Raw genomic sequence first — 26,835 nt, forward strand, 5'->3', positions numbered from 1 at the left:
TTGATTTCTTAAATTTTATGGCAACATTGATATAAACAGCCAAGGCAACCACAAAATTAATTAAACACTTGTATAATCTAGACATTAAATATTACACTGTCACGAAATTAGTAACTCCAGCTATTGACAGCTACAAAAAATTTAATAAATACGACACTCATCCAGACAAAAGTGCTTCATTTGAGCGAAGTCATACTCCCAATGCATATGGGATGTGAGACAAATCAACCCTGCAGACGGTGTGAATCCACACGATCGGCTTACTTCATCACGTCAGCCTGTTGAGTGCTTGGAATGGGGGTCGTGGTTGCTTGCCGATGGCTGCACTACCGTTTACGGTAGCGTGTACTTCAGGGAGGAGTCAACACATCTGCAAAAGAAAAACTTTAATGACGCTATAGGAAATTTAGAGATCTGTGTTTTGGAGAATACACATGGAGAACGGCGCTCATGTATAACTCTAGACAAGCGCCAGCTTCAACTACTGTATTACCTCCTCACACCCCACAAAGTTAAATTGCATACTATCAACATCGACGCGACAGTCATAACACCACTAACGTTTCAAATGCGATTCAGTACATCTAAGCTGCGTTTTCTGAAATAGAGGCAAATACTCAGACTTCAAGAAGAATATAATAATTCCAATCCCAAAGAAAGCAGGTGTTGACAGATGTGAAAATTATCGATCTATCAGTTTAATAAGTCACAGCTGCAAAATACTAACGCGAATTATTTACAGACGAATGGAGAAACCTCGGGGAAGATCAGTTTATTCCGTAGAAATGTTGGAACACGTGAGGCAACACTGACCCTACGACGTATCTTAGGAGCTAGATTAAGGAAAGGCAAACCTACGTTTCTAGCATTTGTAGACTTAGAGAAAGCTTTTGACAATGTTGACTGGAATACTCTCTTTCAAATTCTAAAGGAGGCAGGGGTATAATACAGGGAGCGAAAGGCTATTTACAATTTGTACAGAAACCAGATGGCAGTAATAAGAGTCGAGGGACATGAAAGGGAAGCAGTGGTTGGGAAGGGAGTGAGACAGGGTTGTAGCCTCTCCCCGACGTTATTCAATCTGTATATTGAGCAAGCAGTGAAGGAAACAAAAGAAAAATTCGGAGTAGGTATTAAAATCCATGGAGAAGAAATAAAAACTTTGAGGTTCACCGATGACATTGTAATTCTGCCAGAGACAGCAAAGGACTTGGAAGAGCAATTGAACGGAGTGGATAGGAGGATATAAGATGAACATCAACAAAAGCAAAACGAGGATAACGGAATGTAGTCAAGTTAAGTCGGGTGATGCTGAGGGAATTAGATTAGGAAATGAGACACTTAAAGTAGTAAAGGAGTTTTGCTATTTGGGGAGCAAAATAACTGATGATGGTCGAAGTAGAGAGGATATAAAATGTAGACTGGCAATGGCAAGGAAGGCATTTCTGAAGAAGAGAAATTTGTTAACATCGAGTATAGATTTAAGTGTCAGGAAGTCATTTCTGAAAATATTTGTATGGAGTGTAGCCATGTACGGAAGTGAAACATGGACGATAAATAGTTTAGACAAGAAGAGAATAGAAGCTTTCGAAATTTGGTGCTACAGAAGAATGCTGAAGATTAGATGGGTAGATCACATAACTAATGAGGAGGTATTGAATAGGATTGGGGAGAAAAGAAGTCTGTGGCACAACTTGACCAGAAGAAGGAATCGGTTGGTAGGACATGTTCTGAGGCATCAAGGGATCACCAATTTAGTATTGGAGGGCAGCGTGGAGGGTAAAAATCGTAGAGGGAGACCAAGATATGAATACACTAAGCAGATTCAGAAGGATGTAGGTTGCAGTAGGTACTGGGAGATGAAGAAGCTTGCACAGGATAGAGTGGCATGGAGAACTGCATCAAACCAGTCTCAGGACTGAAGACCACAACAACAATAACAACATTCTGTTTTCACTGCAACAATGAATTATTTACATTATTCAGTCGATCTTCAAAGGAGTTTAGTTTACAGTATATCTCGGTATACAATATGAACAGAAAAAAAGATGATGATATAGTTATCCTAAAAATAACGTGAAAGTTGCTGGTACAGAGCTGTTTTGTGTCTATAGCAGTGTCAGGTTCACTATTAAATGCATAGCGTAATGCAGTACAAAAAAAACCTTTAGACAAAGAAGTTTGTGTCCAGAAATGGTAACAGAAGGGACAATGAACGCACATAAAAGATAGTAGCAATAAAATTAAGTTACAATCTCCAATTACAAACATTGCTTCTAAGGAGTTTCTACAAGGAATTTAATGCATCTACATCTACATCTACACTCCGCGAGCCGCGAGCCGCGAGCGAGTGTGTGGCGGAGGCTACCTTGAGTACCTCTATCGGTTCTCCCTTCTATTACAGTCTCGTATTGTTCGTGGAAAGAAGGATTGTCGGTATGCTTCTGAGTGGGCTCTAATCTCTCTGATTTTATCCTCATGGTCCCTTCGCGAGATATACGTAGGAGGGAGCAGTATACTGCTTGACTCCTCGGTGAAGTTCAACAAAAGTCCGTACCGAGCTACTGAGCGTCTCTCCTGCAGAGCGTTCCACTCGAGTTTGTCTATCATCTCCGTAACGCTTTCGCGATTGCTAAATGATCCTGTAACGAAGCGCGCTGCTCTCCGTTGGATCTTCTCTATCTCTTCTATCAACCCTATCTGGTACAGATCCCACATCGGTGAGCAATATTCAAGCAGTGGGCGAACAAGTGTACTGTAACCTACTTCCTTTGTTTTCGGACTACGTTTCCTTAGGATTCTTCCAATGAATCTCAGTCTGGCATCTGCTTTACTGACCATTAATTTTATATGGTCATTCCATTTTAGATCACTCCTAATGCCTACTCCCAGATAATTTATGGAATTAACTGCTTCCAGTTGCTGACCTGCTATATTGTAGTTAAATCATAAAGGATTTTTCTTTTATGTATTCGCAGTACAATAACCTAACGACTGATAATTATATTAATTATTTCCGTTGTACACTGGGGAAGATACCTTAAACAGTTACGCGACACAATCGTTCTCAAGAAACAAAAATAAAATTGTTGCATTGGAGGAATAAGTAATTATTTAATTTTAATCTCAAGACAAAACTACAGCTAGTTCTATGTCTCTGTAGAGAGAACCGTGCATTAAGGACACAGTAAAACATTCACCTAATCGTCTGCTATAATTTTCGTAGAATCTCGTATGTCACCTCGAATTAAAAATAAAAGTTTATGCCAGTTGTGACTTAGCCACGGACCATGGCGTGGAACATTTAATGTAAGATTCGATGAGCGGAAACGGTACATAGGCAGTAGCATAAACTCAATTAAAATACTAATCAAGTCCTCATGTAATTATGAAAAACTTCTTGTTATTAGAACCTACAAGAAAATTGATTGTTTTACTACAAGAAAATTACGTAAACAATTTTATACTCCATCTCGATTCTACAAGGGAAGTCGATGACGTAATCACTCCGTTAGCGGTTACGGGACACGGGTCCCTAATCTCTGCGTTAAGCTGTTCGAGATCATTAAAGCTGAAACACGTCCGCAGATGAAGAGAAATGGAAAAACCTTATCTAATGTCAGCGCAGTCAACCCGATGTTCACGTTAACTGATGACAGGAAACAGTGGGAATTATAAATCTCTATAACCTCCTACGGCTTTGAACCCTCTATTCAGTACCACGTGTGCACACGGTGTTAGGCGAGAGTACCTAGCACGAAGTCCTAATTTGATTGCTCGTGTGTGCTATAGAAGTCTTCTTACTGAAAACGAAAGCGTGCTTTCCACGGTGCTGTGGTGGTCTTCGATCCGAAGAAGCCCTGTTGATGCAGCTTCCCACGGTACTGTTGTCCTGCGCGCGTCCTGTCATCTCTGCCTAAGTATTGAATTAATTTACTGTAGTCTGGACTCGGTGTCGGAGGTGCTTAACCTTTTCGACCAGTTGGTCAAAACAGCTAGATGATCGGTCGAGATATGAACACAACATAAATTTGGGGCTGACATGTGTGAATGTGCTTAGAAAGGAGCCGTGAAAATCAGTTATAATGGGAGTGAAAAAACGAATAATCAACACACAGATGAGAGAATATTTATTCAGACAATTAAAGATGAATAAGAGTCAAAGAAATAAACAGAACAATAAAATGGCTGTGCGTGATTTTGGCAAACAGTGTCAATTCTGACATCCCTGTGTGCTGATATGGAAATTTTACAGTCAATACATACTACCAGTTTTGGCTTGTATAAGTGAAACACGGTAGTTATTGAGTGAGGAAAAGGCAGATGTTTGATGAGAATTGCTAGGAGAGGTAGAAAACAAATAAATCTGTGACAAAGCAGAGTCAAGTAGATATTACAATTATGTTTGTACTGAAAATGGAGGAACGCAGGACATACAGCCAAACGACTGATGGACTTTTGTAATTCAGAATGTCACATAACACGTTATAAACTGATCCATGTCTGATTCGAGCATTAAGGCGTCCACTTCTCTTGTGATTCCCGGTTTTTCACAGAGAGGTGGTCATCCGCACTTGTTTGACTGCAATGGGAGCGTATTCATCGCCTAAGCCCGTCGTCGTACGATGGTGCAACTCTGCTGTACATTTGAACAAACTCTGTATTGTTGCAGCACTGCTCCCCTTCAGATGTACAAAGCGGAATGCTGCACTATACTACACTTTATAAAGGGGCTGAGCAGTACTGTTTTTGCCCATCTGGCGGTACTGTGACGTTGGGATTTCTTTGTCCATAAAGGAACAATTAAAAAAATAATAATAACGTAGTTCTATTTTTTCGATGTGATAGAATTGTATGACGACTACCCATAGTACAAAAGTAACAGGGCAGTCGGGCGAAAGGTTCCAAGCGACCTTCCTCGTAAATGAGTTTCGTTTCTTCATCGCGCTGTCTGGTACCCCGTAACACATTAAACGCTCGTTCAAATTATGAGACGATCGCTTACTTAAACTTAAAACCCTTTCACACTTTATTTGGGCTCTTTATACAGCTTTTCGTTCTGTTGAGAGGTGGATGGGACTCTTCCTATGTGCTTTCGCTATATGGAGACCTTGCAACAGTTCTCTCATGACGTGACCTCAAGCTTATACCGTTCGTCACCTCCAATAAGTACGCTAAGAGAAGGAGCGCCTGTAGCGTTCTGCACAGGTAGTAGAAAACAGAGGCTACTCTATCCGTAATACTAAATTTCTCTGCCACTTTATTTCGATCCAGTGCAGTGATTTAAAACCTGGCGATAATTACTCCATGAGGGGGAAACTATAATTTTCTGAAGCGTATATATAAAGAGGCTCATTTTTTTGTAAATTATGAATCTAAACTATTTTTTGAAGACCATTACAATTATCTCTATTTCGTAGGAACCCGACACAGAATGCATAAGTTACAAATAATTACATTATTTCAAATACTGGGATTAACGCATAACATGGTGGTAGTTACAGCTTGTGAAACGACTGTACGAACATCTTCCACACCTTGTCCACCCAGTATACATGTACGTTGTACCATGCATCTCTGACAGTAAAATTAAGACATATACATCACATATTCTTAAATATCTCAGGAAACTGTCTTCTCCAGGCTATAGATACTGTTCACAATAGACCAGAAGTTGCTTCATTACTCACTTCGCAACAACAAACTAACTAACTGACAACACAACAATAACTATGAAATGGCTACTACATTGTTGCAGACCTTACACTGTGTTATTATTATTAATATTATTATTATTAATGTTATTATTAGTGAGACAAAACATTCGAAACCTGACGTCATCCATTTCCTGACAGTTCAGAAGTAAGGAATCCAGAAATGAAGTGGTTTACCAACAGTACGCCTAAGTATAGAACATACATTTTAATGTGGTTGATTTTAAGTGAGAAAGTGCTGCTGCTAGGTAGAGGAATGGTGCAGAGGAAGCATGTTTTGTAATAAGTGTGTATGCCGATAGTCAGCTTCCTTCTCTGATAAGGATTTGTTAGAAGCACTCGTGATGTCCTGGGAATCGCTTCATCGTTCTCACTAACTAATTAGATTAACACCTGCACTAACTAAATATCATATATCTTTTGTCATTTTACAAATGAAAATGTTCAAAGAAATTTCATTTAGAATCTAAAGTTCAGTTAGGTGGATGAAGGGAGGGGGGGGGGGGGGGGGAAACGTATGATGCTAATTAATCTCTGATGGTAGTCAGGGGTCTCAGAAAGACAGGGAACCACTGATCTAGAGCCTATGTTAACCTATTTTGACAACAGAAGTGCTTGAAACATGAAGCATATAAAAATAAGACACACACAGAAGAAGAGATAGAAGGGAAGAATAACAGGAAACAGAATAGCAATTATTATAATACCCGAATTTTTACAAAGCCGTAGTTCGTATGTCAATTACTTCTCGTTAACACAATATGAAAAATATTAATTCAGTGTCGGTAAGACAGGAGAGAAAACATTTTGTTCTATGCAATCCACCACTATACTGTACAGGAGTTACTAGATTTACAGTTAAAAGTGTGAGAATATTTGACATTTAATCTGCCTGTTACGTAGTTAGACGTGCCCATACTTAAATATCGTGTGGAAATTTCGCATTGAGTGAGATGGCAAAATACCTAGCGAGATGCTTGTTGCGCACATAGAGCCTTCAATATTTGTACGATTTGTTTTCCACAGACGAATTAAAAAATAAATAATGGTGCTAACAGTCAGTCCAATATCAACGGTACCGCTCAGCACCTTGTGAAAATACGTAGCCAGCCACAGTACGATGGCAGGCAAAATTAAAAATAATTCAACAGTAATATCACATACTACTGCAACAAATATAAAATCTGAAATAACAATTAATCTACGATATCACTCAACTGTACAAATTACTTCTGTTAGCGGAGGGGCACTCTATGACACAACAGGTGAAGCACACCGAAGACATCGTCAGGTGTGAGCGTAACTTCGTGATCGTTACACGTCATCGGCAGTTACGTAACTATTGAACGTTGCAATTATGTGTGAGAGGTCACAACAAGGCATTAGTGTAGTTCATCTTTAGCGCTGTAGTCAAACCTGGTAAATTTTATAAAGGGCACGAACAGCATCAGAGACTGAGGGATGACTATGAACGAAACGGAGATGAAACTTACTGGGATGAGACAGCGTTATCGTAACCTGCGAGAGTTCAGAGGGCTCTCATTGTGGCCGGCCGGTTCGATCATGCGGTGTGCATATTTGTGCGACATTCGGAAGTGACAGTGACCCGACATTGGACTGCATAGCAACGTGGGGGACAGGGATACTCACCTGCAAGATCCCGGTCGACAACATGCGACCACCACCAGGGGAGATGGCCGTATTGTGCACAGACTGCATCGCAACCATTTCACATCTGTGTCTGGCGTCATAGAACAAATAATGGACTCCCTGCTACACTCTGTCTCAGTAGCCGAACTGATCAGAGAGTAGCAGCAGCCGACCTAGGGAATTAGCGGCCCATGTGTCCGCTGCCGTTAGCACCACAACACAAACGGCTGCGTAAATGTAGACTGGCAATGGCAAGGAAAGCGTTTCTGAAGAAGAGAAATTTGTTAACATCGAGTATAGATTTAAGTGTCAGGAAGTCGCTTCTGAAAGTATTTGTATGGAGTGTAGCCTTGTATGGAAGTGAAACGTGGACGACAAATAGTTTAGACAAGAAGAGAATAGAAGCTTTCGAAATGTGGTGCTACAGATCAATGCTGAAGATTAGATGGGTAGATCACATAACTAATGAGGAGATATTGAATAGAATTGGGGTGAAGAGGAGTTTGTGGCACAACTTGACCAGAAGAAGGGACCGGTTGGTAGGACATGTTCTGAGGCATCAAAGGATCACAGATTTAGCATTGGAGGGCAGCGTGGAGGGTAAAAATCGTAGAGTGAGACCAAGAGATGAATACATTACAGATTCAGAAGGATGTAGGTTGCAGTAAGTACTGGGAGAAGAAGAAGCTTGCAGAAGATAGAGTAGCATGGAGAGCTGCATCAAACCAGTCTCAGGACTGAAGACAACAACAACAACATGTATTGGTGCAGAGGAGGCGATCATAGATTGCTGACGAACGACGTCGCATAGTGTTCAGCGATATACCGCGGTTTCACAATATCACGGAGGTCCACCGTCGGCGAACATGGCGACGATCTCAAGAGAGATCTCACTCTTCGAAAGAGAGCTACACTTGCCTTCATGCTGTGCGAAGCCATTCGGTATGGCTTCAGAACACGGCTGGTGGTAACTGAGGGAACGCTGACGGCACAGTAGTACGACATGCATATCCTGCATCCTCTTGTGTTTACCTATTAAATGGCTGTATCTTGGTGCCACTTTTCAACAGGACAATGAATGTCCACACTAAGCATGCGTTTATATGAATTTACTGCGTGATGTTTAGGTATTCCCTTGGTGACCATTATTCCCAGGTTCGTCCTCCACACAGCATTTGACGGAAGAATTCGACGTCCGTCCCACGACATCAAAACTGTAGGCTAGCTTGCTCTAGGAGTGGATACAACGCCTTTATGGCACCATGCTCCAACAGAGCAATGAATGAATGCAGACCAGACGGCAGTTCGGGTCATACTGCCAAATTCTTTACAAACCTGACTCGATTTTGCTATCACCGAAGTAACATCACATACCCAATCAACCATTAGAGTTTAATTTGGTTTTCTCCCTCCCATCTCCGTGCTTCAGTTTTTTCCCATACAATGTACACTGGTGTAACAAAAATCGTGGGATAGAGATATGCTCGTATACAGATGTCGGTAGATCGCGTACACAAGATACAAAAGAACAGTGCACTGGCAGAACTGTCATTTGCACATAAGTGATTCACGTGATTTTCCGACTTGATTGTGGCCGCACGACGTGAATTAACAGACATTGAAGGAGGAATGGAAGTAGGCGTTAGACGTAAGGAACGTACCACTTCGAAAATCGTTAGGAAATTCAATATTCCGAGATCCACAGCATCAAGAGCGGGCCGAGAATATCAAATTTCAGGCATTACTTCTCACCCCGACCAAAGTAGTGACCGACGGCCTTCATTTAACACCCAGAGCAGCAGCGTTTGTGTGGAGTAGGCAGTACTAAAAGACAGGGTAGGACGCACAACGAACGTATTCGTTAGGACAGTGCGGCCAAGTTTGGCGTTAATGGCCTACTACAGCAGACGATACGCGAGTGCCTTTGCTAACAGCAAGACATCGTCTGCATCTCCTTTAGTGGGCTCGTGACGGTATCGGTAGGACCCCAGACGACTGGAAAACCGTGGCATTGTCAGGTGAGTGCGAAGTTCAGTTAGTAAGAGCTGATGGTATGGTTCGCGTGTGGCGCAGACAGCGCAAAACCGTGGAATGGTTGCTTCAAATGGCTCTGAGCACTATGGGACTGAGGTCATCAGTCCCCTAGAACTTAGAACTACTTAAACCTTACTGACCTAAGGACATCACACACGTCCATGCCCGAGGCAGGATCCGAACCTGCGACGGTAGTGATCGCGCGGTTCCAGACTGTAGCGCCTAGAACCGCTCGGCCACTCCGATCGGCGCCGGCAACACTTCTGCAATTATGGACTGCTATATTGTAGAGACAGTAAGGCTCAATTTTCCTGAAGGGCACTTCTAACGACTTGTTGCGTCCATGCGACGTGGAGTTGCTGCGCTACACCGAGCATATTAGGAAGTACCCCTTGAGTCTTATCATCTCAGTTTATATTGCGCAGTAAAGGCCATAACCAGTATTACGAAGGAAACTTTCCGGATGATTTTAGTTCCGTTCGTAGCTTACGCGTGACTTCAGTCAGTGATTTTGGGATGGCACCCCAATGAATGGATATAGTCAAACTGGTTGATACCCGCCTCTAAAACCCTCTCTACCGACAAATGGACTGTGGCCGAACGGTTCTAGGAGCTTTAGTCTGGAACCGCGCTGCTGCTACGTTCGCACATTCGAATCTGGCCCCGGGCATGGTTGTGTGTGGTGTCCTTAGTTAGTTAGGTTTAATATTTCTAAGTCTAGGCGACTGATGACCTCAGATGTTAAGTCCCACAGTGCTTAGAGCCATTTATGAACCGACATATGGAAAAAGATCGATTGCAACATTGCCCTGAAATTTGCTAATGAGTGACGAAATGTTTACAATTCAGATTTTATGGACTTCGACAGTACACAAAAACTATGTTTAAAGCCAGACTGAATACCAAGGGTCTACGTTTCGGTCTCTTCATTGTTATGGATACTTACGCAGCAGTGGTAACGTTGAAGGTCTGGCTGCCAGGACACCTGAACATTTCCGGAGACATGTCATCTCCCTTCTGCATGCAGATGTAGTAGATGGCTGGGTTCTCTGGGACAATGCCCACCTGTCCCAGCTGCGTACAAGGCGTGATGGGGCCTTCCGCGCAGACTCGGTCGGTTGTCGTCAGGCTGTCAACATAGAGCAAGATTTGATTTTAAAGAATTTACGGCCGCATCACATCAGAAGCGTAAGTCAGAGGCTGTGAAATTGCAGGTTTCTTTTAGGTATGGCGAATACTGTAATGAACGCACCATTACACCACAAAAAAAATTTACACCTGGAAAGGATTTCATGCTATTCATTTATGAATCACTTCGTCGTCATCTGATCAAAACGCTTACCACACATTCTACTGAAGTGGCTCAAAAATGGTTATAGGCGCTCAGCTGAATCAACTCCTAAGGCGAACTTCTAGTTTGATTGAAAGTCCAAGTTTTTTCCTGTGCTGTCGTTGCGAATTTTTGGTGAATTGTCTTCCTCCGCATACATATTGCTATTAATTTTGAAAGTCCTTTTTGTTTTATGATTCTACCATCTGTCATAATTTTCACTGATATACCTTATTTATATCAAGTGAAATAGCACAGTATTAAAGACAATCGAACTGCGTTCGGAAGAATCGGTGTTCAGTGCCACGTCAGCCATCCATTTATGGATTTTCCATGGTCTCTCTAAATTGGTTTAGGCCAGTGGTACGAGGGTTCCTCCCCATCTTATTCCATACCGACGATCTGCACCATCTCTAACCTCGTCGTCCATGAAACGTTAAACCACAATCTTCCTATCTCTTCCCTTTCTTCATATCTCGATTGGCTATACTTAACTCATGTAGCATACTTACAGCAATGCTATTATTTGCATTATTAAGTAAACATAATATCTGTTGTTTATTTAAAATGCGACGGATATAGCTAACGTTTTAAATTATATAATCGTGCCGACCTACTTTGCTGTGTACATGACTACAAGAACGATTCAGATCAATAGATTATGACAATGTGTAATTCCTGACGGTTTACACATTGAATTAAGTAATAATTTTTGTTGCTACGGAAATGGCTCGTCAGTGAGATGAAGCTGGTAATCAATAAAGAAATTTTAGCAATTCTGACATAGGATTTTTATCCACACACTTTAACATAACAAATCACCTGTCTTCCAGTATGACAGTGTTAAAAAACAACGTGTTGTTTAGTTGTTTTCGCGCCCTATATAGCCGTATCCTCATGGTTTCTTTTGCCGTAGCCCTGTGCTGTAAGTCAGAAAGTCACCTTCAACGATCTCGGTGCTGATATACGCATTTAAACTGAAATATGTTAAGAAGACACTTCATTTTTTTGCATAGGCAGTGGTTAAATTAATGAAATACCTTTCTTAATCTATGGATTATCTACAGTTTCGATTGCTCTGCATGTAGCAGAAGAGGGGCAGGTCACAATTTATTGACCATGTGCGGAGTTAACAAATATGAAGCAAATTTCGACATGAATTGCATTGCAGATATGGTGCGTACATGTACTTCAAATGCAAATTATACTTAATACCTTTAAACACTTTATAAAGACAAGAACATTTATAAAGCAATGTCAGATTAGGTATATAAAACTTTTCGAGCAATGAAGAGTGGAATAGCGCCAAGGACTGCAAAAGGAACTTCCAGAGTCTTTTGTAGAATGCATGCGACAGAAAACATCTCACCAAAATTGGAGCAATTTTATAACTGATTGAACAGTCCAGGAGTGTGCTGCAGGTCCATAGCGTCCATTGGGCACAGTATTTTGGCAACCTGTCTGAACGTTCGAAGACTTGCAAAGGATAGACTAAGTTCGAGAACTGCATCAAACAGTCTTTGGGATGGAGCTCACAACCGCCACAACGTTTACATTAATGATATTGCTTGTATTAGACTTGATCGGAATATGTCAGTAATGTAGTAACAGGAAATAACACATGATGGTACATAAGCCCTAACGTTTCGCATTACGTCCCTATATCTATAATTGTAGGTTTCAATAATCATGACCGAAATGAAAATGAACTGAACGAGATAGGAACCAGCATTAGATGTGGTTAGTATATCTAATATGGGAAGGTGCCATTAGAAATGTGCAGTAGCAACTTCGACCCATGTGAGTGAAGAGCGTAATGCATGGAGAAGTATAGTGGAGACTTTTATCCAGCAGTGGAAGTGAAATGCCTGGTCGTAATGATGAAGAATAATGCCATACGACGACTAACCGGAAAACAGGGAATAACCGCCAATGACTGCAGAAGAGCTACATCTTCAAATTATGCGTACAAGGTAAACGGAAATAAGTGGTGCCTTGTCAGAAAATATCCAACACAGGCCACTGAAAGAGGAATGTTTTTCGTAAATATTTGTTCTGATATGTCTTTTACTTCAAGAAAAAACTTCATATCATCGAATGGAATGAAAGAAATCGTTGATTCCATCTATGTGCAACACGCAATACATCACCAAAGCGAGTCACAAGAAGAACTGGAATAAGAGATCCGTCTTCACGAAATGTGACAGGAGCCTTTCATGTGAAATAGTCTAAGTTAGCTACCCAGGCACAACATACAAGACAACACATAAGATTAAACTTGCCGCTGATTCCATTCCATTGACGTACAAGTCACCAAGCGTATGAGAATTCCATTCACTTCTATGTGAGCTGACGGAAAAAATATATTAATGATTCCCACTAAAAGAACCGCTTCCTCGCTTTGGAGAGCTGCAGGTGGTTTAGAACTAGTGCCAGTTGGAGTATCACTCTCCGGTAAAGTGGTAAATGTGTGCAGTCTCACGTATGGAAACACCCCAGAAAGATGGGCCAACTTGAGGAAGCGGGCAGCGCACAAATACCTGCTTTGAATTAGTTTACATCCGAACGAGCTGTTATAGTGTTCTGATTCCAACTACCACAGTTTCTCTGACCAATAAAATTTCTTTTAGGCATACTCTTACTAAATGTGAATGGAAATTAGGGCCTCTTGCAAAAACAGCAGCAACCAATAATACATATTCATATATTTCATTAAACACAATAAGATTCTGGGAAGTAGCGACACAGCCTTCTTCTCTGCGAGTGTTGCCGAATCAAAGCCTACCTCTAGACATGGGTTCTGTACATGGTCAATTCTTCCTACTGCAATAGTTGCAGCATATCGCACCTGAAAAGAATGAGAGGAATGTTCTCTGTTCCGCAAAGAGCTCAAACGCATGGCAGTACACTTCCTTCTAAAACGTGCATGTATTTCTATATTGAGAATGTTACGCCACCAGTTGTCAAATGCGTGATATTTTTACGACAAGATGTTTCGGGATTACCTTATCCCGTTATCAAATTCTTTGGTGGATGGAAATGGCTGCCTTCAGTTTGCAGCTGTACTTTGAGTGTATAATACGCCAACAAGACATGTTCTAGGAAAAGTATGTAAGTAGGCTGTTAGGTTTTTATGTTGGTAACGTCTCATAGCGCTCTGTATGAAGATCTGGCTGTGCTGTGTGCAGTCTGTAGCTGGTTGGCATTATTGCAATATTCGCTGTTGTAGTGTTGGGCAGTTGGATGTGAACAGCGCGTAGCGTTGCGCAGTTGGAGGTGAGCCGCCAGCAGTGTTGGATGTGGGAAGAGAGATGGCGGAGTTTTGAGAGCGGACGATCTGGTGGTGTGTCCGTCAGAATAACGAAATTTGTTAAGACTAGATGTCATGAACTGATATATATATATTATTAAGGTAAATACATTGTTAAGGTAAATACATTGTTTCTTCTCTATCAAAATCTTTCATTTGCTAACTATGCTTATCAGTAGTTAGTGCCTTCAGTAGTGTGAATCTTTTATTTAGCTGGCATTAATGACACTCACCGTATTGCAGTGGTTAGAGTAACGACGATTTACGTGAGGTAAGTGATTCATGAAAGTTATTGGTTATTGTTAGTCAGGGCCATTCTTTTGTAGGGATTATTGAAAGTCAGATTGCGTTGCGCTAAAAATATTGTGTTTCAGTTTAGTGATGATCAGAATAAGTAAAGAGAGAACTGTCTGAGTACGTTCAGTTTTACTGGGCTGTCTTTGTATCAAATAACGTAGAAGTTTACCAGCACAGTAATCCATAATTTTTTCTAAGGGGACGTTTCAAGTTTTATATTCAACAATGCATTTTTGCTGCTGTGTTTTTACTTTTGAAGAAACCTAAAGGCACAGACGCTTTAAGGTATGTTATACTGCAGGACGATATAAATATTTTCGTATGTTTGAGTGTACATGTAGTATCGCTGTTCATTGGTTGGTTTCTGTAGCAATTTAACTTGTCGATACTGCCGGAGCCGCGAGCGGCGCTTTGGACATCGCCACCAATGAAGGATCTTCGGTCGGATGACCAATGAAAACAGCCAGCACGGTGTTGTAAGCACCAGGCACCTGGGCTCCAGTCTGCTAGTTCAAGATTACTTCTAGTCGAGTTTATTTCCATGTCGCTAGTTGGTGCCGAACTTTAAAACTACCGAAAAACATTTAGTGCATATAGGTGCACACCCGATTCGAGCCTCTGCTTATAGCTAACCGCGGCTGCCACAAGTTGTCAAAAGAGTAGCATTTCTTCAGCCACAAGTTGAATACAATATTTTTAATGAAAGTGAACACGTGTCAACTAATCTTTTCCTTGTCTGTCCAGATTACTGCGACAAGAGACCCTCTGGCCATCCTCCACCCACTTATCATTATCATTGAGGACGTAACACTTAGCTCCTCGGGAGATAACGGTTACCGACTCTCAACATAACGTTTCTTTATTTTACAGCACTTGATAATGAGATAACGTGTCACAATTATCACACATTTGACAACTGCTGGCGTAACATTCCCAGTTCCGGTCAGTGTGACGGTTGTACGATGGCGTCACAACATATGAAGTGGCTACGAGAGGTGTGTGTATACAAAGCTCTGCGAATATGACAGGGTATTAAATGCTGATCACGAGCACAGGTGGCGGGGAGTTGCAGCGGGTTCGTCGTGGCAGTGAGCCTGTACAGAAAGGACGGAGAACATGGTGCTCTTGGGGATTATTATATTGAGGCCAAGGAAGATATTACTGCAAACAGAAAATTCAAAACAGACATCCGAATCTGGAATTACTTGCGATTTTAAAAAACTTTTTCATGCTCAGAATTAATGGATTTGAAAGAATAAATTTTCACGTTGAGTGACATTTTTTTTATTTTTGCAGTGTTGATATTTCGTTATTGTAATTTGTAATCAAATATTTTCTTACAGCTTGCTAAGCCTTCGGTGGTGGGCTTTTATGAATGGAATAGCGTCAAGAAATTTTTATGAGATGGTTTTCTTTTTTAATACAGTTTCTTGAGAAGAATTTTTGTCTCATATTATCCTACGTCTTTATGAAACTCCCATTACCTGATGAACATTCCTTTTTACGAGAGATAAATTTTACAAGAGCCGGCCGTGGTGGCCGAGCGGTTCTAGGCGCTTCAGCCCGGAACCGCGCGACTGCTACGGTTGTAGGTTCGAATCCTGCCTCAGGCATAGACGTGTGTGATTTCCTTAGGTTAGTTAAGTTTAAGTAGTTCTAAGTTGTAGGGGACTGATCACCTCAGATGTTAAGTCCCATAGTGCTCAGAGCCATTTGAACCATTTTTACAAGAAACAAGTTTGCAGTGCATGTGTTTAAGAGATCGTATTGCACTACCGCAATTCTCCGTAGTTAGCAGGAACTCAGAATTTGAGACACACTTATTCTTCTTGCTCTTCAAGAGCACTTGCACAGGATTTTCACTTGCAGCACAGATAAAACACACACAGCAAATATGATATTTCAATCTCACAGGATCGATTCACAGCGTTGAAAGCAATTACTATCACTAACGTTTAGAATCGCTTAAAAAGAAGAAGAAAAACAGTCGGATTTACTTTTGCAACCGTTTACATTCATAAAGAGACTATACATGCAGAAAGAGACAACTCAAAAGTAGAGGAAACAAGTGCACATACACATAATCTTACCTCTCTTATTTGCTAAGATAACTTACAATTGCACTTCTCCGACTTTGGCAGCCTTTTCTGAAGGAATTATTCTGGAGTGTAGCCTTGTAAGGAAATAACGTCAACGATAAGGAATTCAAAGAAGAGGAGACTAGTGGGTTTTGGAATGTGAGGCTAGAGAAGAGTGCCACAGATTCGATGGGTACATCACGTAACTATAGAGGAAAAGCACTGAACTGAATTTAGATAACAAATGCAGTTTATAACCTGCCTAAAAGAAGGGAACAAGGATTGAACACCCACTGAGGCATCTGTTAATCGCCAGTCTGGGGATAAAAACGTTAGTATGAAGCCATCTACAATAAGCCTTTAGTAAGGAGACGAGAAGGCTTGCAGAGAAAAGAAGAGTACTCTGAAGGTTTTTATGAATCTCATATTCGGACTAAAGATCACAAAAACGAATACAGATGCTATTCCTCACAACGAAATGAGCGTTGCGAATTATTCTGGGATAGAGAGGTATTCTTGGAGCAGTAAAACAGATGCTCACCTGCAGTCTGCTTGCAGAGGATTGTACGCTGTAGTTCCGGAGCATGTTTGGGGTTGAGAACCTGCGTTGACCTCAGTGCAGATGTGGTACGTCTGGCAGTCGTACGGGTCAGGGAAGGATCCGATGCCGTGGCACGTGAAGTCCTCTCCGGGCAGGGAAGAGTGGCACTCAGAGTCCGCTGACGCGACGCAGGCAGCCTGCTCTGCGCTGCACTTCTGATCCGCGCTGGAGTCGCACACTGCCACCACCGTGGCGTAGAAGCCGCCTGAACCATCGCCCAAACACACCAGCACCTGCACAAGCAGAGCAACGTACTGTGAAGAGATGCGGAAAAATAAGAAAATAACACCACTGCCTTATATTCGTTCTCAAGTACATGGAGAACCTATTTGTGCCCTTTTGGATTCCGGTAGCTCTTTTTCATTGTTGGGTTTGGAATAGTTCCTTCAATTTGGTCATCTTGCGAGGTTTACGTCGGTCCCTTCTCCGGTGCAGAGATATCTTGTTGCCAACGGGCAGGTGTTGCCCCAGCATGGTTGGGTCTGAGGGAATATGTCGGTTGGCGATTTCTCGCGGCTCATGTCTTTGGCCTTGGTTAAGAAGCTGCCGGTCGATTTGATTTTGGGGTGTGATTTTTATCGGTAAAACTGGTCTTGTCTTGGATTATCCCGCGTACACCTTTTTCTTTAAGTGGAATTCTGCTCAGAAATTTTGGTTTTGAGAATTCCTAAGCGTAAGATGCATCGAGATGCGGGAATGCTAGCTGTTGATACTAGGTTAGTGAATTTGATCTCACCCATCTTCCTTGCCAGCAGGTCTCAGAACTAGGGGGTTTGTTGGAGAGTTTCCCAGAGCTTTCCTGTGACACACTGGGTTTTACTAAGGTTCTTGACTACCGTATTCGTCTATCTGACCATATTCCCGTCAGGCAGTCCCCTTATCGTCTCTCACCGCCTAATATGACGATACTAAGGGGAAAGATCTTCAAAATGCTTGAGGAAGAAATTATTAGGCCTTCTACACCTGCTTATGCCTCCCCTATTTTCCTCGTCCCTTATGATCAGTGGCGGGATTTTTGCCCTGTTGTTGACTACCGTCACCAAAATACAAAGGGTATCCTAGAATCAGTTCCTTTACCTGATCATCATAACTCTTTAACTCGACTTGCCGGGGCTAGTTGGTTCACGGTGCTCGATCTGAATGAGGCCTATTATCAGATTCCCTTAGCGGAAGAATGTAAACACTTTACGGCATTTTGTGCTGATTCGAATCTGTTTGAGTTTAATAGGGCCCCTTTGGTTTGGCTACTGGCTCAGCCGTCTTTACTCGTTTGCTGGATAATATTCTTGGAGACTTGAAATTAGTCTGGACTGTCTGGTAATTTACAGTTGTTCGTTTCAATAGCATTTGGAACATGTTCAGCATGTTTTGGGTAGGTTGCAGGGGGCCAGTTTGACTGTTAAACCCAGCAAGGTGACGTTAGCCAGGCAGGAGGTATCCTACTTAGGTCATCCAGTATCCGGTGAGAGCATTCGCATTGACCAGGAGCGGACTAAGGCATTTTGGGCTCCACCGCCGTCTACTGATAAACGTGGGATTGCCACGTTCATAGGCATGGCGAATTATTTTAGGCGTTTTGTCCCTAACTTCGCTCAGCTGGCGGCTCCTTTAAATGAAATGTGCCGAAAGGGTGTGCGTTTTGAATGGGGACCTACTCAAGAGGCCGCATTTGAGCACGTTAAGGCAGCTGTAGCCAATCCTCCGGTTCTCGGAAATTAATAAGAAATTCATTGTCCAAACAGACGCATCTAATTCGGGAATTTCGGCAGTTCTCCTCTAGGAGTTCGAGAGTCAGAGGCAGCCATTGGCAAACGCTTCTCGTCCGTCAACCAGCGCCGACCTCAAACATTCTGTTTACGAATGTGATGCACTGGCCGTCTTGTTCGCGCTGGAGAAGTACCGTTTTTATCTCGGACATAGAGTATTTCAGCTAGAGACCGGCAATGAAACCTTAAGCGGGGTGCTAGCCTGACCGCGTAAAACCGGCCGTATCGTGAGGTGGGCGGTGCGCATTTCGGCGTTTCAGTTCGAGGTTAAAAACATTAGGGGCACTGAGAATGTGCTCGCGGACGTCCTCAGCCTTATGTTTACTGAACATCCACCTAGTGAGGGCGCCCAAGGAGCTGAGGAGGGCAATATTAGTTGTGTCGTTTTAGGCGGTATTCCTCATTTGTTTAGTAACATTGCCGACCATAAGGATCAGGACCCCACTTGGGGACCCGTTAAGAAACGGCTTTCGGGGGCAGAACCTATGGATGAATACGTTATCAGCAAAGGCATTTTATGTAAAAGGGTGGGACGTGCCAGAGAGATTTATCCACCCTAGTACACCTATAAGACGTTGCAGAAGGTTAAGGAGCATCTGACTTGGTCGTATATGGACCGAGACGTTAAAGACGTGGTTTCTCGGTGTCAGTTGTGACATGTGGCCAAACCGAAGGACGCTCTTCAACAGAGCTTCCTGAGTTCTGAGCGCGAATCCTGACCCACGGACCAGCTCTATATTGATTATATGGGGCCTTTACCTCGCCCCAAAGGAGGCCATCAGTACGTATTAGTTATTATTGACGCGTTTCCGAAGTTTACCCAGTAAGTGGGATTCAAGTCTCCCGTTGCTTAGCTTTGCTTTCTATACCACCAGCCATGAGGCTTTGAAGACTACCCCGCTTTGCATGATCTTTGTTTATCGTGTTAATTCCCCCCTTTCGAAATTATGGTGGATTCAAGATGTAATTCCTGCGGGTCATTACCCCTCAGGTCGTCAAGGAAACCTAAAATCGCGCTAGGCGCAATATTCTCAGGGCCCACAACAGACAAACTGACCGTTATAACCGTAATCGACGAGTCTTCAGAGGGGAAGCCGGGAGATCAAGTGTATGTCCGTATTTTTCTCAGGAGGGAGGTGTATGTTGGCAACCTTGGTAAGTTTACTCAATGTTTTCTAGCTCCGTGTACAATTATGCTTATTTTAGGCTCAGTCAATCTTCTCGTTAAGGACAATTGTACCGGCAAGCAATATCAGATCCATCTTAATCAAATTAAGTTTGGTTAGACCACTAGTTGGGTTGGCTCTGGGTTTGTATTTGGGGGGCGGGGGGGTGGGGGAGGTCCAGCTGTGCTGCAGCTCACGTTGGTGGCGTTGCTAGGTTGGCATCGTTTAGTTGGTATGGTTATGGATGTCGTCGTCTTCTTCTTGTGTTCATTGGCGCCACTCCGTTTACAAGCGTTGTCTGTCCGCTAGTGGTAGCACCAGCGGTTATCGATACCTAGTAACAGTGGTACTATCTTTGGGGCACCGTTGTGGTGTTTCCGTGTTGTGTGAGTCGGCAGTTCGGTTGGGGACGGACGAGCAGCCAGGTCCGCGCAGCGCGGGACCACGTCAGGGCCACTAGCGGCACGCATGCACGGCCGGATGGAAGGGCTGTAGTCGCGAGGGGCACAACCTAGTTGTCAACTGCACCCAGAAAACTTAAGTTGAGTGGACCTTAATTCAAGTAGGGAAACCTCCACCATTGTGAGATCTCGCCATTTTGCTTATGTGTTGGTACCCGCAGTGTCGCCGAGATGAAGAGCAGCGAGTGGTGTGCTTGGGAAAGGCGAATCTAATTAGTCTTCCTCCATTTCTTATTATTAATTGTTGCATTCTATATGTTACTATTTGTGAAATCCAACCAGTGTTATTTTTCCTGCTTAGTGGCCGCTAACGCCCCAGTTACCTGTCCTGGAGCCGGCCGCGGTGGTCTAGCGGTTCAGGCGCTCAGTCCGGAACCGCGGGACTCCTACGGTCGCAGGTTCGAATCCTGCCTCGGGCATGGATGTGTGTGATGTCCTTAGGTTAGTTAGGTTTAAGTAGTTCTAAGTTCAAGGGACTGATGACCACAGACGTTAAGTCCCATAGTGCTCAGAGCCATTTGAACCATTTGAACCTGTCCTGGAGCGTAGTGTATGTTACAGAATTGTACTTTTCCTCGCCTTACCGCCGCTGGAGTGTAGTTCGACAGCTTCCTTGATTTGTGGGCCGGGTGCTGTTTTTTTTTTTTTTTTTTTTTCCTACTCTGGTAGTAGTGGTTTCTTTCTCCACCTGGATGCTCTAAACACCGGGGTGTGACGACGCAGTGCTGACCACCGTTTCCGGCTTGGGTGTGTTATTCCGTCGTTTGATTGGTCATCGGACCGTAGGTAGATTCGGCAAATGATTACTAGTCATGCATTTATACTGTTACTAGTCTGAGTTACCATCTCGTGAAATGAATGCAACTGTTGGCTGCCTGTCTCATCGTTTGCGAAATTTTGGAGGACTTTTCCGTGTTGATCCTTGGAACAACGTCTGCGCCCTCCCCCCCCCCCCCCCCCATCATCTTGGTTTGGTGAGATTTGATGATTTTTTTTAAATTTTAATAACTGTAATTTCAGGTATGAAGATGTATAACTGGTTCTTAAGGGATTGCTAGTCAGGCCTTCAGCCGTGAAACAGTTTTTAAATTATTACTATTGGAGCATTCAGCTAAGAAGTACTGGAAGCCATGGAACACTTCTTAATTTATTGTTGTTTGCAAATAAAGTGTACGTGATTGAAAAATAAACTAACCAACAGCAATTGATTACGACCCCATCCACAATAGTAACCTAATCCTGCCTTCCTTGGTACCAGGTCTCTACACCATCGGAAACAGCAAACTTACCTGTGTACAGTCGTCACTGCAGATAATCTCACTAGCCGCACTGCAGATTCCCCGTTGATCGTGTCTTAGCCACCACGGTGCCTTGCTGAGAACCGAGCTGGCGTGTGTGGCACACAGCAGCTGCAAGAGAGAATGGTATGGACTGTACATCGTATTTCATAACAGCCCGCAGCAATTTCAGTGTGATTCATGGTTCCGTCACTGATATGATACTCAATGTGTTGTTCCCGTAAAGTGTTACTACCATTAATTAGGATTAAAATGTAACATATCTTGTATATGGGCTACTGTTCATGCTGTATTTGACGAGCAATGTACAAAGAATAAATAAGTTCATATATTTGACAAACTGAGGTTTCATTGCGATGCAAATAGAAAATACTGAATACTTTGAAAAAACGAAGTAGACAGAAATAATTAGTGCTCGTATTCCCGAGTCTGAATGTAAATTTTCAGATCGACAAATCTAAGACCTTTATGAACATAATACTTATATTTTTATAATCTTTCCGGTTTTTGTCTCGTCTAGAAGAGCTTCTCCTTATGTTTTTAGGTTGTTTTAGTTCCTTTCACAAACGAGTAAAATGTGGAACTTTTTATTATTACCCTGACACTCTGCTAGATTTTCAGTGGATCCGGTATATGTTGCCAACATAACATTCACGTCACATGATTATGCTGACAAATGGGTTTTTAATTTATGTCGCAAACGTCGTGACCTGTGCCTCATAATTACGACATTACTCGAAACTAAATTATTAGTTAATGTGTTCTCAATTTACATTGAAAGCAAATTTTCATTATGGTTCACTGAATCAGAATATAAAAGGGACTTTCACTTTGTGCCAGTTGGACAGGCAAGTGAACGAAGTTTATAAGATATTGCCTAAACCATGGACCTTGCTGTTGATGGGCAGGATTGCGTGCCTCAGCGATACAAATGGCCATACCGTCGGTGCAACCACAACGGAGGGGAACCTGTTGAAAGGCCAGACAAACATGTGGTTCCTGAAGAGGGGCAGCAGCCTTTTTAGTAGTTACAGGGGCAACAGTCTGGATGATTGACTGATCTGGCCTTGTAACACTAACCAAAACGGCCTTGCTGTGCTCGTACTGCGAGCGGCTGAAAGCAAGGAGTCATTACAGCCGTAATTTATTCAGAGGGCAAGCAGCTTTACTGTATGGTTAAATGGTGATGGCGTCCGCTTGTGTAAAATATTCCGGAGGTAAAATAGTCCCCCATTCGGATCTCCGGGCGGGGAATACTCAAGAGGACGTCGTTATCAGCAGAAAGAAAACTGGCGTCCTACGGATCGGAGCGTGGAATGTCAGATCCATTAATAGGGCAGGTAGGTTAGAAAATTTAAAAAGGGAAGTGGATGGGTTAAAGTTAGATAAAGTGGGAATTAGTGAAGTTCGGTGGCAGGAGGAACAAGACTTTTCGTCAGGTGAATACAGGGTTACAAATACAAAATCAAATAGGAGTAATGCAGGAGTAGGTTTAATAATGAATAAAAAATAGGAGTGCGGCTAAGCTACTACAAACAGCATAATGAACGCATTATTGTGGCTACGATAGACAAGAAGCCAATGCATACTACAGTAGTACAAATTTATATGCCAACTAGTTCTGCAGAGGGTGAACAAATTGATGAAATCTATGATGAGATAAAATAAATTATTCAGGTAGTGAAGGGGGACGAAAATTTAATAGTCATTGGTGACTGGAATTCGAGAGTAGGAAAAGGGAGAAAAGGAAACATAGTAGGTGAATATGGATTAGGGTTAAGAAATGAAAGAGGAAGCCGTCTGGTAGAATTTTGCACAGAGCATAACTTAATCATAGCTAACACTTGGTTCAAGAATCATAAAAGAAGGTTGTATCCATGGAAAAAATCTGGAGATACTAGTAGGTATTAGATAGATTTAGGAACCAGGCATTAGATTGTAAGACATTTCCAGGGCCAGATGTGGACACTGACCACAATCTATTGGTTATGACCTGTAGATTAAAACTGAAGAAACTGCAAAAAGGTAGAAATTTAAGGAGGTGGGACCTGAATAAACTGAAAGAACCAGAGGTTGTACAGAGTTTCAGGGAGAGCATAAGGGAACAATTAACAGGAATGGGGGAAGGAAATACAGCAGAAGAAGAATGGGTATTCTGAGGGATGAAGTAGTGAAGGCAGCAGAAGATCAAGTAGGTAAAAAGAAGAAGGCTAGTAGAAATCCTTGGGTAACAGAAGAAATATTGAATTTAATTGATGAAAGGAGAAAACATAAAAATGCTGTAAATGAAACAGGCAAAAAGGAATACAAACGTCTCAAAAATGAGAGCGACAGGAAGTGCTAAATGGCTAAGCAGGGATGGCTGGACGACAAATGTAAGGATGTAGAGTCTTTTCTCACTAGGGGTAAGATAGATATTGCCCAAAGGAAAAGTAAAGAGACCTTTGGAGATAAGAGAACCACTTGTATGAACATCAAGAGCTCAGATGGAAACCCAGTTCTAAGCAAAGAAGGGAAAGCAGAAAGATGGAAGGAGTATGTAGAGGGCATCTACAAGGGCGATGTACTTGAGAACAATATTATGGAAATGGAAGAGGATGTAGGTGAAGATAAAATGGGAGATACGATACTGCGTGAAGAGTTTGACAGAGCACTGAAAGACCTGAGTCGAAACAAGGCCCCGAGAGCAGACAACATTCCATTGGAACTACTGACAGCCTTGGGAGAGCCAGTCCTGACAAAGCTCTACCATCTGGTGAACAAGATGTATGAGACAGGCGAAATACCCTCAGACTTCAAGAAGAATACAATTATTCCAATCCCAAAGAAAGCAGGTGTTGACAGATGTGAAAATTAGCGAACTACCTGTTTAATAACTGACAGCTGCAAAATACTAACGCGAATTCTTTACAGACGAATGGAAAAACTGGTTGAAGCCGACCTCGGCGAAGATCAGTTTGGATTCCGTAGAAATGTTGGAACACGTGAGGCAATACTGACCTTAAGACTTATCTTAGAAGAAAGATTAAGGAAAGGCAAACCAACTTTTCTACCAATTGTGGAGTTACAGAAAGCTTTTGACAATGTCGACTGGAATACTCTCTTTCAAATTCTAAAGGTGGCAGGGGTAAAATACTGGGAACCAAAGGCTATTTACAATTTGTACAGAAACCAGATGGCAGTTATAAGAATTTAGGGGCACGAAAGGGAAGAAGTGATTGGGAAGGGAGTGAGACAGGATTTTAGTCTATCCCCAATGTTATTCAATCTGTACATTGAGCAAGCAGTGAAGCAAACAAAAAAAAACTTCGGAGTAGGCATTAAAATCCATGGTGAAGAAATAAAAACTTTGAGGTTCGCCGATGACATTGTAATTCTGTCAGAGACAGCAAAGGACTTGAAAGAGCAGTTGAACGGAATGGACAGTATCTTGAAAGGAAAATATAAGATGAACATCAACAAAAGCAAAACGAGGATAATGAACTGTAGTCGAATTAAATCGGGTGATGCTGCGGGAATTAGATTAGGAAATGAGACGCTTAAAGTAGTACATGAGTTTTGGTATTTGGGGAGCAAAATAACTGATGATGGTCGAAGTAGAGAGGATATAAAATGTAGACTGGCAATGACAAGGAAAGCGTTTCTGAAGAAGAGAAATTTGTTAACATCGAGCACAGATTTAAGTGTCAGGAAGTCGTTTCTCAAAGTATTTGTATGGAGTGTAGCCATGTATGGAAGTGAAACATGGACGATAAATAGTTTGGACAAGAAGAGAATAGGAGCTTTCGAAATGTGGTGCTACAGAAGAATGCTGAAGATTAGATGTGTGGATCACATAACTAATGAGGAAGTGTTGAATAGGATTGGGGAGAATAGAAGTTTGTGGCACAACTTGACCAGAAGAAGGGATCGGTTGGTAGGACATGTTCTAAGGCATCAAGGGATCACCAATTTAGCATTGGAGGGCAGCGTGGAGGGTAAAAATCGTGAGGGAGACCAAGAGATGAATACACTAAGCAGATTCAGTAAGTACTGTGGGCTGAAGAAGCTTGCACAGGGTAGAGTAGCATGGAGAGCTGCATCAAACCAGTCTCAGGACTGAAGACCACAACAACAACAACAACATGGTCGATGTCAGAATGGTAGTTCGAGACACGCAAACAAATAACTCTTATAAACGTATCACCAAAATGGACTGGAACATGACTGTTATGCATATCAAACAGTGGCACCTGATCTGTGGAATATGACATTGGACTAATGTTTTCTGTAATCAAGGTGAAAGAAATGAATGTTTTCGTATTGATGTTTTCATTAATTTACATTTATTAACATACTACGTTGTGTGAGGTAATTCTTTTCCTACTCCAACTGCGTTGTTTCAACAGGCTCTTTCTTTAAACGTATCTAAAACCAAATAATGCAATATTTTCACACTTTTCGGTGGAACTGGGTCAACAAGACTGTCTTTCCATAAATGTATTATCTCGCTCCTAAGAAATATTAGTTTTAGCTGTCAATAAAAGTGTTAGCAGGAATAGATACAACAATTGTTGCTCTGAAAAGCAAAAGGAAATTTCAAGCAATCTTATATTGCAATCATGTTACATTCGAACTAGCTATTCATATGTGAAAAATTATGTTACAGAACCAAAGAAGTTTTCCACAGCAGCAATCCGTGAGATATCGACAGAGTGCTTACATCACTTCCTAAACGTTCATAGTAGTGTCTGTATGAGAACTGTGTCACAAGATTTACATTTCTAATGCAGAAACGGCCTTGTTTCGTGCGTAGTGTAGCATGTTATACAGTAACTAAATTATTATTGCAGACATCTATGAAGCTAACTGCTGCAGGCTCATCTTGCCATTTCACCACATTTTCCTCTATAACAGTTTAGATAATTCTTATCAAGCCTATCTGATAATTTCCTGAACCGCTCCTTCCCTTGCGTTAGCGTAACTCTGAAACCGTTGATAATCTAATAGCCTAGTTGTTAACAGAGCTCGCAACGAGACGAGAAATATAAACACAGTAATATTTCTCTGATAAGAGTCAGATCAGCCTCACTTACCAGAAAGGCAATCTTTACACCTGTTGACAGCTCCATGTCAGTCTGAATTATTTCC

At 42.1% G+C, this 26,835-nt stretch overlaps 1 protein-coding gene across 1 annotated transcript; it reads right to left on the bottom strand.

Annotated features, from left to right (window-relative positions):
• Positions 1–26,835, bottom strand: LOC126266894 (uncharacterized). The gene is made up of 5 exons (XM_049971561.1): positions 26,781–26,835; positions 21,697–21,816; positions 16,955–17,247; positions 10,345–10,527; positions 1–370 (listed from the first exon to the last, which is right to left on the bottom strand). Exons 1-5 carry the CDS (start codon positions 26,814–26,816, stop codon positions 334–336), a joined length of 669 nt encoding a protein of 222 aa, XP_049827518.1. The 5' UTR covers positions 26,817–26,835; the 3' UTR covers positions 1–333.

This window comes from Schistocerca gregaria, chromosome 4, assembly GCF_023897955.1.
Source record: "Schistocerca gregaria isolate iqSchGreg1 chromosome 4, iqSchGreg1.2, whole genome shotgun sequence".
In the NCBI taxonomy this organism is placed as follows: domain Eukaryota; kingdom Metazoa; phylum Arthropoda; class Insecta; order Orthoptera; family Acrididae; genus Schistocerca; species Schistocerca gregaria.

Bases quoted from the DNA above. Each gene is read 5' to 3' on its own strand.
- LOC126266894 (XM_049971561.1), bottom strand. From the start codon at position 26,816: ATGGAGCTGTCAACAGGTGTAAAGATTGCCTTTCTG. The intron at 17,248-21,696 runs GTAAGTTTGCTG...CTGCTTGTGCAG, and splicing joins GCAGTGACGACTGTACACAG to GTGCTGGTGTGTTTGGGCGA. The intron at 371-10,344 runs GTAAGTATCCAT...TTTCTTTTGCAG, and splicing joins TTCAACGTTACCACTGCTGC to ATGTGTTGACTCCTCCCTGA.